Source organism: Epinephelus fuscoguttatus, linkage group LG18 (assembly GCF_011397635.1).
Source record: "Epinephelus fuscoguttatus linkage group LG18, E.fuscoguttatus.final_Chr_v1".
In the NCBI taxonomy this organism is placed as follows: Eukaryota; Metazoa; Chordata; class Actinopteri; order Perciformes; family Serranidae; genus Epinephelus; species Epinephelus fuscoguttatus.
In genome coordinates, this window is record NC_064769.1 from 27762928 (window position 1) to 27781265 (window position 18338).

An 18338-nucleotide genomic window follows, 5' to 3' on the forward strand; every position below is an offset into this window, starting at 1 on the left:
GCCGGCGGTACTGCCCCGGTTTTGACCCTGACAACGGTCCCCTCTGTGCTGCTTAACCCGCAACTCGCCTGGTTACTACCACGTGTGTGACCTCAGCATGTGTGGATCTCTCACAAGACCAAGCACCACGCTGTGCCTTGGCCGCAGCTGAAATACCCCTGTGTACCCCCTTATTGTCTGCCCCAGCGTGGGCCAGGAGGGGGGCAGAGGAGGCGGAGGGGGGGACACTTGGATGGGGGAGCATGGCAACCAAGAAACCAGACTTGGGAACTGGGAACTGCTTGAATGCCAAGAGGGAAAAAAACAGAAGAACCTGCCGCCTGTGAGTGGGACAGAAAGCTGTTAACAGACTCAGATATGTATCTGTCTGTTAGAGGAGCAGGAACTCCATCAGCCTTTGATGTCACCACCATCTCATTTGCATTTGTATCAATACCATCCTGTCAGTTCAACTCCTCTGAAGCCCAACAGACAAGTTTCTCGTCCCTGAGCAAATGCTGATATAAATTTCTTTTCTCTTTTTCTTGACTCATGCCGAAACTGTAGCCAGCTAATACCAGAGCGTGGTGAAAGTATTCCTGTCCAACTGAAACAAAGTTACACACACTCATTATATCACTATGTGCTCAAGTGCCAAGAGTGAGGCACTGAGTCACCAAGGATGGTGGCCTGACACACTCAGGAGGGAGTTTAGGAAGAGAAATGTCATTTTAGTATTTCAGCTAGTAGAACTGGGTTCATATAAAAAGACTCTTGGGGGGGAAATTTTAGTTTTTAACTGCAAAAACACAACAAAATACACTTCATCAGGACTTTCTAAGTAGAGCAGCAATAGCACAATAAACTCACAACTGAGAAAAATCTCTCCAAAGTCTCAGGATGAGTCTCCACTTGGCACACAAGAACAATTCTGTCAATCCTAATCGATGGCAGCAGACTGGAAGCCACTCAGCATTATTGCAACGCAGCGGCGCAGCTCTGCTGAATGCGTTTCTGCCGGCGCTTGAAAACGCTCCTCATATATTTCATTTTCGACCTGAACGTGCAGCAAACACTGAGCATAAATGCGTAATTGCGCGTAATGGTGCGTAATAGCGGACAGCCTGTGTGAAAATGCCATGTTCCTCTGTCAGGTTTGATTTATGATTCTCGGTGTGCGGAGTTGATTACAAAGATGATTCAGATATGGAGGAATATTAAACTAGAATCATCTCAGCAGTCCATCAGCGGAGGCAACAAATAAAGGCTGTAGTCGTGTGGCGCTTACAAACAGCAGTTGAACCTTGAATTCAACCTTGTGTGTGCAGAAGAGTTCATAATGGTGGTAATACAAAGCAAATGTTATAGCTCCATATGCATGGTTACAAATTAATCTACAAACCGGTTAGTTTAAAATATAAAATATATAAAATTAGGTTTTGCTTCGCTTCTCCAAGTGGATTACTTGTGATAAATGGAGCTCAGAGTGTACACACAGCACAGTTCAACTACTGTTAAGCGGTTGGAGAGCAGCTTCAACCGGGTAACGACAAGGGTGAAGTCCGCCGCCTCCTGCGGACGGAGGGAGCCCATGTGTGCCCGTGCGTTCCTGTAGGGTTACTTACTTGGGGTTGGTCCGGTTCCAGTAGACGGCGTAGCGGTCGGACACCACCTTAGAAGCCGGGTCCTGGCCGTACACACACATCACAATGATGAGGATGAGGAAGAGGATCATTTCCACCTGCGGCATATTTGCTCTGGAACTCCGGTGAAGATAAATGGCTTACAGTCCCTCCTCTGGTTCAGGTTTAAGGATTCTGGTGGTGAGATGTTGTGAGGAGAGTCCACTTTGCGCTTTTTTATTCCCTCACAGATGCAGCCTCGGTGTGTCCTCCGTGTTTACAACACATCTAAAGCAATATTTATCTCTTGTTGTAAAACAGCGGTTTCTCGCTTAGTCTGCGTTTTGACAGTCCGATCAATTACTTTGCACCAAACACTCACTCTTCCTTCGCTTTAATGAAAACCAGTTCTACTTAAAGTCGTAAAGAGACGCTGGAAATCCACAATATTTCTGCCTGAACAATCTTCCTCCGACTCAACTCCGCGCAGCGCAGCGAACAGTTTCTCCAACTCGTCTTGAATTTCCCACAGAGAAGAGAAGAGAAGAGAAGGTACGCAGTGGATTAAAAAAAAAAGAAAAACCAGAGGATGAATGTTCCACAGTATAAAGAGAAAGAGAAGAGAAGCGCAGTCTCTCCAGCAGCTCCGGATCTCTCCTCCTTGTTCGCTGCGAATCAACCAAGAAGCCAAAAAAGAAGAAACCAGCAGCTCCAGCTCCGGCTGAACCCGCAGCTGCCCTGCCGAGCAACAACAGCAACACACGCAGTAAATCAAACCTCTGCGTAAACGCGCACACTCTCCGGGTTAAACGTCCCCTGACGAGCTGCTCCGCCACATCACCGAGAGCGCACGAGAAAGCGGTGTTATCAATGTGGAGGAACCAAAGCAAGTCTGCAGCGCTCTGGTTCCTGCGGCCATGCTCTCCCGGACCAACCCCCCCTCCTGCTACACCCCCCCCCCTCTCTCTCTCTCTCTCTCTCTCTCTCTCTCTCTCTCTCTCTCTCTCTCTCTCTCCCTTCCTCCCTCCTACTGTGCCAGCCGGGGCACACTGTAAAAAATGCTCATCTTTGCAGTTGAGGCGTTTAGACTCAGAGATTGTTGAATCTTCTGGGTCATATTGAATAAAGTGTATTAAGTGTTGTACATATGCATGAATCAGCTCAGCTCACAGGTGGCAGAAAATCTTGTCAAAGCAGATAAATTCACCTGGAAAGAGGCGTTTTAAGTATAAATCTAAAAAGAAATTGCTACGCTACAACAACCGACCATGCACCAGCGTCCTAAACAATCACTAGCACATGTAATCATAAACAAACTATGTTGTATAGCATTAAATAATAATTATTATGTTGGGTTCAGCTGCAGTAGAGTGTGGATATCTGACACGAGCCACATCAGAACGGGTTCGGATAACAAATCAGAAATTTTGCTCAGGTTTGGTTCAGGTTCGGCACACTTGACATGCTGTTGTGTTGTGCTATGTCCTGTTCAAGTGCTGGAATTTGTTACTTACATGACAACGCCTGAATGCAACACAGGCCAATAGTTACATTACAGGCAGGAGGCGTAAATATTCAGACTGAACTAATGAAAATGGAGGACGCTAGACAATACTTGCCATTGGGAAAGTTTAAAACTGGCGACAAACCGTGCAGAGAAATCAGGCTCAGGTCAAGTCCGGACTTAAAAATCAGAAAGTCTGTCAGAGTCTGTCCGGTTTTGGTCAGGAAAATGCAGCTCTAGACTGCAAACTGACTTAGCAGAGATGGCTGCCATCTTGTTTTTACATGGATTAGTGTATTGTGCTCTTACTACCACTAGATGGCACAAGAAAGTGTCGACGAACAAGGACGAGATTAGATCCAGTAAACCCAAAATGTGATGTCCTCATATGAGGACACACGTTCTAAGAAGGATATCAAATTACAAACATCAAACATTATTAATCATAAATAAACAAGTTTCAACCATAAAATGTGATCAGGTTTTGGACCTTGTGCACTTTTGTGTCGGGATCAGCTGCAGACTGATGGCTGCCATCTTGTTTTTACATGGATTAGTGTATTGTGCTCTTACTACCACTAGATGGCACAAAAAGTGTCCACGAACAAGGACAACAGGTGTAAATTGAGTGGAATGAAGTATAAGGTCAAGTAAACCCAAAATGTGATGTCCCATGAGGACACAGGGTCTCAGGAGGATATAAACGTGGACAAGGTCCAAAACCAGATCAAATTTGATGGTTGGAACTTGTTTATTTATGATTAATAACGTGCGTAGTTTGATATGCCCTTCAAATTTGACAAGTTAAGCCGCTGTTAATTAGAAAGTACTTGTGTGAAGACATAAGGAATTTATCATCAGCTTGTTGAAGGACATTTGGGACTTTATTCAATTCAATTCAAAAAACTTTATTTGTCCCCAGGGGGCAATTTAAGATTTAATTTATTATTGTTGACAATGTCTTCTGTTCTATACTTTCAGGCTGAGAAATTAAAAATGCAAACCAAACAAAAGTTCGTGTCTCAGGAGGGAGGGGTGGTGGGTCCCCAGTGATGACTCCATAGATACGGCCTTGATGCACATGCTGTTTGTTGCTGCAGATATTTTTTGCAGTGTAGGCAACAGTTTCGCACAGTCTCATTGGCTTGGGATTTTGAATGACGGGCGTTTCGTTTATAAAAACAAGCTCCCTCCGCCTCCTGGGGGGTATCTGTGCTTCCCAGGCCGGCGGGGCAGACAGACCCCAGATCATTTCATAAACATGCTGCACACCAAGCTGCTCTGACCGGATAAACTTTATTTTCACTTGATCTCAATTTGTCAGTTTCACTTTCTCACATTGTCCAGTTAAAATCCCATAAAGCTGATTTTATTCAAATGCGCCAAAACCAAACTTCATCTGTTTTCAATCCAAATTAAATCCTTCTTTATGAATTTACTGACACTGATGGTGTTGTCAGTGAATGCAGAGCTCAGACAGTGCTCCGTCTGGCCACAAGAAAGGCCGCAACTGGTTTCATGACAGTTCTTTAACTGGCAGCGTTGGCTCCAAACCAGTGAAAGTATCTCAGCTGGCAGAGTTTTCACTTGTTTCGGGGAAAAAACATAATTTCCATTCTGCCCTGTGTGACCACACTAACCACATGTGTCATTGTCAGCACAAAAGAAAAATTGCTTTCATTTCATCTGCATATTTTTGAAGCATTTTTTATTGGCCACACATTTGTCTCACAGACATTTTTTAAACTGTGCCTCCTTCAGGTTGCAGGGCTGTAGACTTGCAGTGAGTGTGCAGTGGTTTGGGCGCATGACTCAGTGCGCCACGTAGTGGTGGTCATGGGAAAATCATCATGAGCTGTCTGAGGATGCACAGGGTGTTTTTTTTTTTTTTTTGGTGCAATAATTCAGTAGGCTGCACATTAAAGATGAGAACATTTGAACTATTTCTCTGTTTGGATGGACTTTTTTTCAAGTATTTAGACTACATAAACTTCACCAGTGGAGAATGTCCATTAGTGAGTCAGTGCAGATACAGACAGACTTCAGTCTGGTAGCTGAACTAATCCTCCTCATAACAACAGTACCACTGAGGGAGCTTCTCTGAGGGCCGCTGGGCTCAACAGGAGGATTGTAAACTTTACAGACACTGAACAGTCACCGCCGCTGCTCAGACTGCGGCTTCTGTTCACAAACAGCCTGATTTATTCCACCTGAACAGGCTCGTTGAACTCCATCTCGCCTGGTTCAGAGTTCCTCCCCGTCTGTTTAGCCCCTGATGCCACAGTGTGTATTTCAAAGCTATTGGGTTTCTCAGAGCACCAAATGAAATAGCTGCTGTAGAGCTACACTTAAGTGGATGGGTGGAGATACTTTTTCAAATGATGAGGTTTTTTATTTTACCAGGACACAAGCTCTGGGGTGATCACCTGCAAAATGAAGTGAAATAGAAAGGGCACTGGGCAGATATTACATCAAATGCTTTATATATATCACATCACATGTTTTATTGCCTGTGACTGAGTGGCCCCGAGGCTAAGCGGTTCACACTCCTGCCTCAGAGCTGGTTTGTATCCAACAAGGACCTTCATAGTTAAAATGTGCATCTTATCGTCATGTATGACATTGTGAGATAACTGTCTGTCTGCAGTTTGTTGCTGGGCAGGTATTCCCCATTGGGTTTGTCTGAGTCATTGTTGATATGAAAACAGTGATTCACAGGGTCTAATGAGAGCTGACGGTTTATTTCCTGACTTTGAAACAACTTGAGACAACAAGCACTGATCACATCAGTTTACAGGGAACAAAACTGGCATGTTAAGACAAAACAGTGATGTTCACGGCCACAGAGCAGCACACATTAAACATATCATGTAAAGGGTAATATATCAAAGCAAAAACTAACAAAATGCGAGAGTCAACTTTTTATGACATTGAACAGCTTTGGCGTCTGATATAAGAAAATAAAACAAGTCCTCCATCATATGGTGACATAACAGTCTTCATGTGATGCTTTAAATATCTCCAGATTACCCCTTTTATGTTTTTAATAAACTGATGTCAGGGTGTCTGTTTGGAGAACACATGGTGAAAATGTGGCTCACTAGGAGCCTACAGCCATGGGTCAGTTTTATATTAGCTTTAATATTTAATTTCAGTGTATTTAAAGGTCCAGTGTGTAGGATTTAAAGGGATATACTGGCAGAAATGGAATATAATATAATAAGTATGTTTTCTTTAGTGTTTAATCACCTGAAAATAAGACTTATGTTTTTATTACTTTAAGGCCAGAACACACCGGTGGCAAACGTCACGCATCAAAAAATACACCTCCATGATTTTCAATGTATAACACCACACTGGCGGCCGCAAGACGCCCTGGATGTGCTGCCCAGCGGCACTTTACACCACTGTCCTATTTCCAGCCTCACCGCCTCTGGAATTAAATGCATTCCCTCCACTCGCTCTCTGCTGGTAGATACAAGCTCCCGTAGCAGCTCTTTTCTTCCGCTCCTATGGCAGCTCGACTCCTCTCCTCACCATTGATGCATAAAGAGAACTCTGTAGCTGTTGCTCTGTCTTGTGTGTGGCAAACAATGGATGAGGAGAGACTTGCTTTTGAGGTTAATAAATATCCCGAGCTAAACGACCCACAATCCCGTCATTAGATGATATAAGATATAAGACGATGGCCAAAAAGACATTTCCTGGCGAGTCATAGCTCTGCAGATCGGCTCTTCAGGTGAGAAATGAAGTTTAATTACAGGCTCATATGATTTTAAGCTGATGCAGAGGCGGAGAAAGTACAGATATTTCAGTAAAAGTAGTAATCGATTTGCATGGTTGTCTGTTGACGAGCTGCAGCACAACGCATCCAGTCTGTGCTTGACGTGCGTCACATAACGTGCAGCTTAAGAATGAGCCATTTATATCTACACAGGGAGCGGGTCCTCATCTATGGAGATTGCCATGTTGCATCGCCATGTTTCTACAGTATAGCCCAGAGTGGACAAACTGAGCACTGACTCTAAATAGGGCCATTCACATTTTTGCGTTTTCCGCATTTTTCCGCGTTTTCGCAACGATGTCTGTTCTAAGAAGCCCTTGTGAGATGAGAGCATCGGAAAAACACTATTTTTTTTAGTGGGAAACTGCTTTGTTCTCTGGTTTTACTGGTTTATATCATCAGCTCTGTTTGTGTTGGAGAGGAGGAGACCTCTGCAGATAATTCGGCTTCCAGTAAAAACCTCATGAACGTCTGGATCTTAAGTTATCAGAGAAAAAGGTGTGTGCACACATTAACAGGTGCTGGGCTCGTGGCCCATCTCTGACATACCAAACTGTGTCAGAGAAACACAGATTTGTAATATGAAACGGCTTTATTCAGTGTTTCTATTGGTGTAAATCACTGGGTCCGTTTGTTTTGGAGAGGAGGAGACCTCTGTGGATAATTGGGCTCCCAGTATTTGACTGAAATACTGTGTCGATACTTAAGTCTGTAAAAGAACTAACCTCAGATCTGAGTTGTGCAACAAGTCCAGCTCATGTCAAAATGTGATAAACTTGACAAACTGACTCACATTCACAGAGCAGCAGCAGCAGCAGGAGGGAGAGAAGCCATCAGGGAGGAACTTTGGAGAAAACACTGTGTTTCAATCTGACAGACTGGACACAGTTTTAGGTGAGGCCTGAAAACTAACCTAACTCGGACCATGCGCATCTGGAGGCATGATTTTCCAATGTAACTTATTTCAACCTCCTTTATGAAGATAGTTTCCTGAAAATAAGCCTGACCTACTGAGATAAGCCTGGATTCTCTCTGTCTGAATCCCCCCTCTGTACACCTGTCCATGCCTGAACCCGCCTAAAACAACATGTAAACCACAGCGACATGCACCTGCTGCATGCCACTATTTATCAAGTCACTGGTGAGTGAGCTGAACCCAAACTCGCCAGCAGCACGATCATCTTCCTGTGGGCTTTGTTTACAGTAAATCCACCTCACACTGTGTTTGTTTGGGTGGCGTGGAGAGGATGTGCGCGCGTTCGTGCATGCACTTGTGTGTCCTGTAAATTCGTGGATGTGTATGCACAGATCCGCAGGTCTGAGAGTTTTGCGTGTGTGCATGAGAGCTTGAGTGTGTGTGTGTGTGTGCGTGCGTGCACGTCAGGCTGATCATCCACCTCACCCAGGCAGACTAATCCATGAGCTATAATCACCTCATCTCCCCAGCTAAAGTGCCTGTCCTACTTCATTTACGCCTGATATACGTCTGTGTTCCCCAAGACAATGGAGTCATTATAAATTAGGGTCAGTGGGGCTGCCAGCACTGTGCTGCATCCTAATGTTTCTCATGGCCTTATGATTCCACTGTCACATACATGGAGGAGTGAAATCCCTATGTGAAGTATATATCACACACTGTTTGTCCCCACAGGACTCTGAATCACACACATGCTCTGTGGCGAGCGGAGTGAGGGCAGCGACGAGGCGACAATAGCTGCAGATTGTTCTGATTTTTTTTTTTTTTTACTCTGTTGTTTATGAATGCAATCTGTAATAAACAAGCACCATCAAAGTGCCACTGAGTGTTTATGTTGTGACACAGGCATTACAGCCTCTCAGTCCTCTTCCATTAGCAGCTGGTAAACACACTGCAATCACGTTCGGCTCTGCAAAGAAAAATCCATTTCAATATTCCTATCTTGTGCTGAGGAGTAAATAAATTGTTTCTCTTTCTTAACACAAGTTAAATATCTGCTGTGATCACTGGAGCTGTTTATATTTTGTTGATAAATCTGAGTTTTGTCAAGATTGTACCACAGAGCTTTTATCACGTTTGTATAAAGACCTACATTAAGTTAGTACGGAGCATGATTGAAAATGTAATACATCCAAAGGTATTTCTCAGAAGACTAAGAGTGTATTGCGTACCTTAAGATTATTTTTGCCAATAAAAGTTTGCAAAGGAGCAGGGACCTGAATGGGCCTTAAAATATTTCCCCAGTGTCCCTGCACGAGTTTGTTTCATATGTTTTTGGGGTCTTTTTAATGGTTTTTATTGGTCCCTCAGATTGGTTGTTGAATGTACTGTACATAAACACTGTATGAGGGCTTCTTGTCACTTCATATGTGAAATAACTGACCCCAAACTAACTTATTCAACACATTTATCAGTGTGCAGAAGCTGATTTTTGTTGCTTTAACCTGACATATTTTTCTCAGAATTCAAAATACTGTGTTAATGTCAGATTTTTGGTTTATTCATCGACCTTTTGACATAACTTTTGGATTTTATGACATTAGCATTATTGAACTGGCCTCACAGAATATTTAATACTGACTACTATTAACTGTAGGAATACATAGGCCTGTTTGAAAGGGGAATAACCTTGAGATAGCCGACAACAGCATTGTGTCAACCATGTTAACTGTGCACAACAAAGATGGCAAAAGCGGCATTTTCAGAATGCTTGGAAGACCTAAAAAATTTAATTTACAAAACCTGGAAAAAACTGTCTTTAGTAATTGTTGACTAATGCTACCAAAGATTAAATGAAACATATTTAACTAAATACATATTTTTGCTAAATGAATAAAATTTAATTCAAATCAGGTGCCAAAACTAACATGTAGAGCCATTTCTGGCAAGTCCTAGTTTCCTGTTGTTTTTTGAGTCACTTTAATGCGCCATGTGACCTGGCATCTCGGGAACCTTTAATTAAAGGCAGGTGTGCTGAAGTGAGGGTGGAGTGTGGAAGACACCGCAGGGTTACAGTCTTTAACCATCGTTTTTATTGTTTGGTGAGGTCATTTAATACCCCGTTGATTTGAACTTTGTTTTTGTAAAGGCCTGATTATTTGGGGAATGTTTGTTTGGGGATTTTGTTTTCATTTTTTGAGTGACAGTCACAACAGTCTTGTAACTCTCCATACATCCTGCAAATCAGTCAACTCTAAAACCAACCGAAGCACTCTGAGTCATCAAACAGTGAGTAAAGCTAAACCAAAGACAGTGAGTGTGTTCATCATATCTCCCGTTATGGCGTCTGTGGGCGACGATTTTTGAACTTATTTGGAAGTCGCAATATCACACCTACTTGAAGCATGAGGCAGGACATGTTTACCATACTGTGGTAAAGCCCAGTCTCTGGTGTCCATGGATTGGTCACGTGATCACAGCCATGAGTTACCAGCTCAAGACTACCGTAAAACTTCAGTGAAAAGCCTAGTCCCAATTTAACACCCAGTCCCCTTTGTTGTTGTTGTTTTGTTACAGAAGTTCTTCAGGTGTATACAACCAGGTTGTTGGCTACCTCATATTATGTGTCCATTCCTCAATTACCCAGTAAATTATTTATATTCCTTTAACAGGTCCTCAGATGAAAAAAATCCAAAGGGCTTTTCATAAAAATTAATCCAAGTTGTGAGTATTGTTTTAACAGGATAAGGTGGGGTTGACTCTCTGACTCTCTCTTGGATGCACTGTCTGTCGGAGCTTTATCAAATGAAGGATTTATAACTGATATATCATCTGAAGCCTAATATTTATACAAGTAATATTCTGGTTTAAATAAACAATTTGATTGTGCTTCCTTTGCTGAGCGATAAATTGTGTCCCAAATATAGGCCTGTTGATTTCAGTGAAGTTTTACGGTATGTCGGATACATATGAATTTTTGAACTTTTTGTAGGAAAACATACAAACAGTGCATGAAAACAGCCTGTAACAGCCACAATGTGCATATGTGTACCTAGCTACCTAAGAGTCAAAGATGAAGTAAGGTCACAACTGCTCTGATTAAGTTTCTATAGGCCTGAGTTTTTGCTGCTTATCAGATGCAAACATTGCAATTATTTTCCTACAAATGCAATCTGTGGGAGATCAGACTGGGCTGCTATTTTTAATTTTCAATTTAAAGCAAATTAAAGCTTTTAACGATTCTTCCTTCCTCAAAGCCCAGAGTGGGTTCTGGTAACCGGTCCGCACTGCAGATTAATTCCTGCTAGTGGTTATGGTCACTTAATATTCTACAAGATGTTCTCTGTTAGTTTTGAAAAGTTTTTTAAACAAAAAAACTCAGCAGGTTGGCCATTGTTGGAATACATTGTGCATTAAATACAGATTTATAGGTCATGTGCTTCACGCTTCATGTTCTATCTATCTCTTCTACTCTCACTGTCCATTTGACTTCCGTTTACTTTCAGCTCTTTTCTCTCTCCCTCGTTTTCCTCTTGCTCGTAATGCTATCGCCGTCTCCTCATGGAAAAGTAAATGTTTATCTCTCCCCCAAGGGAGCGGTTTATTCCTCCGTCTCTCCTTCTTCACTGCTCTGTCTAAAACTCTAGTGTGAACCTTCCCAGCTGGCCCTGTGCACAGCGTACAGGATGAAGATGTTAAGAGGAACAGCGTCTTATAAGAGATTTTGGCTGCTGTGTACAAATTAAGGTGAAATAGGGGGTTGAGAGAGGAGGGGTGTGAGGAAGATGTACGATGACAGACTGATTTGGAGTCAGAAAGACGTGGGAGGTCTGAGTTATTCCTGTCCAATCTGCACTTGTAGGTCTGTGTGTGGCACCTGGTTGAACTCTTTTTGTATACATGACCTCTGCAAACACAAATACACAAACTCACACTTGCACACAAAAGCCTGACAGCGGGTGTAGGCACACACACAGGCACGTGCGCACACACACACACACATACACACACACACACACACACACACACACACACACACCTCGTGTGTTTTTATGGAGGAAAAACCTCTCTCCATCAGTGTTTTCATAGCAATGTTTCCCTGCATGTAGGTAAGTAATGTCTGTGACCCGTGGAGCCTGCCCTGCTTAAAGTCATTCAAACAGAGGGCTGCTGACACTGGAATGTGAGCTATGTTGGTTGGGGGAGGGGCTCACCAGATTTGTGCATTTATACCAGTGGCGTGTACAGAGGGTCTTGGTGGGGTGAGGTGCCCCTTTTTGTGTAGCCTTTTTATAAATGTTTACGTCTCAGTCATAATGGGACATTTTCATGCCCCATTTTTCCTTATTGTCACACCAAAAGTACCCTTCGGTGCCCTGTGTGATCAAAAGTGCCACCCCTGGTCCCCCATAGTGTCTCTATAGTTGATTGAAGTGCCCCCAAAGTGCCTTACTTACGCTCTTCACCCCCTTTGAGGCATTAGCCAATAGTGTGCCTCCACCCTTTCCTCACAGACTCCAGCAGCTAATTGTGCAGCCCAGTTAATAGAAGAAAATGTTGGCATTGTATGTTTCTGCAAACCACTGATACATTACATTTGTACATTTCATACTGTACATATCATATCATCATTTCATTTATGAGTTGACTTTGTCACCAGGAGGTAATGGGAATGGTTGATGGTGTGACACCTAAGGCGAGATGGCTGCCAAGCTGCAGACCACTGTTCGAGACCAACAACAAAAGCGTTTGATTTTTAGTAAGATATTAGCAGGTTTTCCAGTGGTGATTGTGAAACTAAAATGGCCTGTTTTTAAGCTAGACATCAGCAGTATTTCCAGAGGTGATTGTGACACCAGATTGTGCAGCCAGACGTCTGCTGCATTTTTTTAGCTGCATTTTTGCTACCAACACCAGCTATTTTCAGCGAGACATTAGCTGCATTTCCAGTAGTGATTGTATCATGAAAAGGGTCTGTTTTTAGCTGGACATAGGTGCATTTCCAGCTTAAATTTTGCCAACAAAACCATCTGTTCTTTTTGCTAGACATCAGCAGCATTTCCAGCAGTGATTGTGCAAATAAAATTGTCTGTCATTTTAGCAAGGCATTAGCATTAGGCATTTACAACGACAATTGTGTCACTAAAACTGTCTGTTTTATAGCTAGACATCAGCGGCATTTTGAGTGGTGATTTTGCCACTAATACTGTCTGTTTTTTAGCAAGCCATGGCAACATTTCCAGCTGCTTATGTGACACCAAAACCATCTGTTTTTTTAGTTAGACATCAGCAGCATTTCCAGCTGCAATTGTGAAACTGAAACAATCTGTTATTTAGCCAGACATCAATGGCATTTCCAGCAGTGATTGTGTTACCAAAACTGGATGGTTTTTTTTTTTAGCAAAATATTGGCAGCATTTCCAGTGGAAATTGTGCCACCAAAACTCTTTATTTTTAGCTAGATATTAGCAGAATTTCCAGCGGTAACTGTGCCACCAAAATTATCTGTTTTTTAGCAAGACGTCTGTGGCATTTTCCGCCGTGATTGTGCCACCAAAACTGGGTCTTTTCAGCCAAAACATGATCTTTTCCCATCACCAAGTGCTTTGGGTGCCTAAACATAACCACAGGTTGACCACAGCATTGTTAAAATTTAAAGAAACCTATAATGCCAACATTTATCTAGCAATTGGATTGAGCTGTGCCTTGCGCTATAAGAGATCCATCTCCAGCAGTTCAGCATCCTTGGTTCTTCTGGTCAATTAACATGCCTCAAAGTGCCCCTCTGGTTGAATTAAGTGCTCCTGTGGTCAACCAAAGTGCCTGGTGTGCCCCAGGTAGCCCACATGCCCCTGTGGTCAAACAAGTTGCCTTTCTAGTCAGCCCAAGTGGCCGTCTGGTTGACCCAAGTGCCACGCAGGTGGACCAACATGCCCCTCTGGTTGACCAAACTCCTCATGTGGTTGACTTAAGTGCTTCCAAGTGCACTTGTTGTCGGCTCAAATGCCCCTCTGATAAAACAACATGCCCCAAAGTTCCTCTCTGGTTAAATTTAGTGACCCACTGTTCACCTTCTGCTCAATCAAATTTCCTTTTCTAGACAGCCCAGATGCCCTCTAACCATCCCAAGTATCCCTGTGGCCAGCCCAGGTGCGACTTTAAGTCAGTCAAAAAACACCTGTTAAACCAAATAACTGTCTTGTAAGTTGTTTCTAGTCAGCCCTTGTTGACGAGTGCCCCGAGTTTTCCTTTAGTCAAGCCAAGTGACCTTTTAACCAGCCTGAGTGCAGCCCACTTATGTTTCATTATGGTTGTAGAATCTCTGCACGCCACTGATTCACATAGTTCATGTGGAGGCGACTGTCACAGACCCAGGATACCGAGAGCTAGTGAGAGTCACAGCTGTGGGTGACTGCCCCAAAGACTAAATGAGAGGGTGTTATCCGAATCGAAGCCAAACCTGCCTCGGGGAGTCACACAATGTGGAGCTGAAGGTCCAGAGCTCATCTGCTCATTGATCGGCTCTTATTGCCCTTTCAATCAATCCACTCACTCTCATTCTCATAATACAATTTTGTCAGCCTGAAATTAGCTTATTTCTAAAACCGTAGGAGTCAAGATTAGATTTGGGGAGAGGAGTAAGGACAGAATGGAAAATTGCTAATAAATTTACATATATTGAGCATTCTGTAGCCAGTGCAGGTCCTAGCCCCCGCCTTTTAAACATCCTGTACAGTATGTGGGACCTGGAAACAAAAACAGAAATCATCTTGGCAATAAATGAGCCTTTGAAGTAGCTCTTTGAGTTAATCTCTTTCAAAGTGATTAATTATACACACAGCACTTACACCTTTTAGTTCCTTGAATGAAAAGGGCTGGAAATTAGCTTAGCCAGCCTTTTATTCATTAGACTTTGATGTGAGGCTCTCAAGCTGAAGAGAGGTCTTGATCATAACAGAAAATCTGGGAGCTGTGGATCAGTCTGGTGAAACAAAATCACCCCGAGCACAGTAACATTGATCCGACGCCAATGATCGAAAGGACTCATCAGCTCATGTGTCTGTGCCGGATAAATGAGGAGGGGTAGAGTGGAGGGTTCAGGGTCATGGAGGGGAGGGGGGACAGGTCTGTGGCGGGGCAGGAGGGAATACATTGTCTGGCTCTGCTTCCGACAGATATCTGATCCCCCTCTGGGAAGATCTGTGTGAAAATGAAACAGACACTTTTCAATAAAGCTGGTGGCCTTTTCAAAATAAATGACTTGTGCTGCGGTCAGCCGGAGGAAGAGCCCCCCAAAATCAAAATGGAAACATCTAATAATTTGAAGAATGATTTCAGGGTAAAGAGCACAGAGACTCTCAGGAACACAAATAAACTACTGAAATACGGAGTGCTGATGTAAGTATATGATACTTTTCACATGGGTGACTATAGATTCAAACATAACCATAACAATTGAGAACAAACTTATCTTTTCTACAGAACTCACAGCTAATTATTTTCCTTAACAATTCAGCCAATGATTATTAATTCAGTCTATAAAATATAAATTGTGATAAAGTGCACATAACCGTGTGCTCCGTCCAGCACTCACTGTATTTCCTCCTTTATCCGTCTGCACCTTGTTTATCGTCCACACAACAGGGTTGCACACCCACATTTTCAGAACAAAATAGAACAGGCTGCAGAGAGAGTCTCTCTCCATGGGATATTTAAAAATAGCAGATTTGTGCATTTAATCCTTCTCAGGCAAGCTCAGGGGTTTAGTGTTGGTAGAGCCCACAAGAACTACGCCCCACGACATTTTATTTTTCTCAGAGTGAGGATTAGAGTACATGAAGCTCACATAATCTGGTCTAAATTGATATATATTTAAATGCTTGACGATCACTCATTACTAAAAGTGCATGTCATCCAGGAGAGACAATGAAAGCTAAATTAATGGTCAGAGTTGTCACAGTGAAATTTAAGGTGTGCTGATTGATTCATGTCGTCAACTCATGCATTGAGTAACATTACAAGTAAACGTTCCACCTTAAAAGTCGCCGGCAATCGGCCCAGTGAATTAAATTATTTTTTCTCCCACTCCAGCTCCTGCTAGAGGCAGCAAAACATCCTTTCGTTTTATAGTTACAGTTTACTAATATATGTAAAACTCTCCACAGTATGAACAGTGATTACACGAGCCTCAAAACCAGCCACAGCTCAGCCCTGAGCAGAGTGTTCACAGCTCCACCTTTTAGTACCAGATCTGTGTGCTAGGTACCCCAACAGAGGGGGGACCAAAAATGGGGACGGTACAGAACGGTTCCAATGGTACCATCCACAACTTTTCACAATGGAAACGGGAAAAAAAAAGCCTACCGAACTGTAGTGTAACTTAACATAGTGCTTGGTGGAAATGGAGCTTTAGAAAATTAGCAAATATTCTTGAAGGTTATATTTCCAAGATTCTAAAGCAAGGCCAAGTGTCTTTGATTTGTTTTTGCTTAAAATGAAGACTATTTGATTAACAAAGTTGCTGCCAGGGACAAAATAATGAATCAACTAATCATTTCAGGTCTCGCTCATACCAAGACATGTAAAAAGAATTAATAGTTTGTAAACCATTAGTTTATGGCTCAAGATGTTTTGCATGTGTTCAATTTAATTTCAGTCTGGATTGCATTTAGACAAAAGTGTGCTTTCAATTTGTGGCACCACTTTGTTCAAGGCCCCTTTCCTGTTTCACTATGACAACACGTCTGAGCACCAAGTAAGCCTCATAAAGAGATGATTTTCCCACACTGGTGTGGAAGAATTTGACTGTCCTGCATGGAGCCTTGACCTCAACCCCATCCAACACCTCTGAGGTGAACTGGAACTCCGACTGCGGGCTAGGCTTAATCACCCAATATGGAAGCAATGTGAGCAAATCCCTGCAGCTAGGTTCCATAATGTGGTGGAAATTCCTTCAAGAAGAGTGGAGGCTCTTGTAGCAGTAGATTAATGCCCATGGTTTTGGTTTTCCTGGTTCAAACCCAGGGTGAAGAACCCAGTGTGGGGGAGCCCCTCTGTGTGGAGTCTGCATGTTCTCCCTCTGTCAGCGTGGGTTTCTCCAGGTACTCCAGCTTCCTCTCACAGTCCAAAGACATGCAGGTTAATTGGTGACTCTAAATTGCCTGTAGGTGTGAATGTGAGCTGTGTGTCTCTATGTGTCAGCCCTGTGATAGTCTGGTGACCTGTCCAGGGTGTACCCCACCTCTTGCCCAATGTCAGCTGGGATAGGCAGTTACGGAAATGAATGTTCAACAATCACATATCAGAGTAAAGTTTCAACACATTCTCACTCCAACCTTGTCAGATATTGACGTTTGGTCATGGACTTTCCATGTCCAGATACGACGTGCAAGGTACCCTGGGTGCATTGGTGGTTGACGTTCTGGGACGCTGTGTCAAGTTCTGTTACATACATTGTCTTCTTTCAAGATGCACATATGTTTTCAAAGGAAATTGGCCGTTGACATAAAGTCTTTTTCAAAATAAACGCCCTCCCTGGTGAAAGTCAGTGTCTGTTGGACCCATCCACCACCCCTCTCAGCCGATCCACTCTGACTTTTGTTGCCTTAACTTTCATTCTTGTCCCACCACGTTTCCCCCTCACTCCACTGAGTGCTGTTAAAATAAAACAGCGACTGGCAGCGTATCATGACGACATTAAAGCCTAGTTCACATTACACGATTTTCACCCTGATTTTTCATCGCGGAGACTATCACAATCCTTTGTGTGCATACCTGGCGACGTGTGTTTCTGTCAGCGGGAGTCTCGCCAACTGCGTTACAACCTGTGTGTGCACACCACAAGATTACTCGCTGACAGAGCCCCAGATAACACTGTGACGTCACCAAACTACGTTTTTTAACTTGGAGATGACACATCCAAAGGCATTGATATTCTCCCCAGTGTTGAATCAGATCTGCCTCTAGGGCCTGGGTCCAAACACAACGCGCTCCCCGTGATCCTGTGGATGCCGCCATTGTTGTTGTTGCTTGCCGGTTTGGCAGTGTTGCCAGATCTTGGGAGAGAAACAAACAACCAGGGCTATGGAAACAAGCAACTGCAGTCCGACATACTATCATGTGTTTAAATAACTTATTAGACGGAATATATAGAGAAAGGTGACGTTTAGAGAGCAAGCCCAAATAAGCAACTCCACTTTAGAAATAAGCACAAAGTCGTGGCTAATAAGCGGACCTGGCAAGTGGCAACCCTGCGGCTTGTCCTCCTCACATTTCTTCCGTCCTCCTGCGTGCTGACGTGGGACGTATCCCGCCTCTCATTGGCTGATGCTCTTTGTCAGTCGTGTCAGACTTCTCCAGTTTTCTAGCATATCAGATATCCAGTCCCAGTCACAGACGAGTGGGGCGACTTGCTCGTAGGCTTGTTCACAAATGATGACTTGCCGTGGCAGACTATCTCCCGACTCTCAAGATCCTCTGCGACGTCAAAAATCATGTAATGTGAACCAGGCTTAAAGGACAGGTTTTTTGAGC

The 18338-nt window shown here is 43.3% G+C and overlaps 1 protein-coding gene across 1 annotated transcript in view; it reads right to left on the bottom strand.

The window, feature by feature from the left end:
- Positions 1-2530, bottom strand: part of LOC125906000 (ephrin-A5b-like) — a 93604-nt gene extending 91074 nt beyond the window's left edge. Inside the window, exon 1 of the mRNA XM_049604360.1 lies at positions 1605-2530. Within this exon, the coding sequence (XP_049460317.1) occupies positions 1605-1729 (125 nt within the window). The 5' untranslated portion in view covers positions 1730-2530. The remainder of the gene's footprint in view (positions 1-1604) is intronic.
- Positions 2531-18338: the final 15808 nt, after the last annotated feature.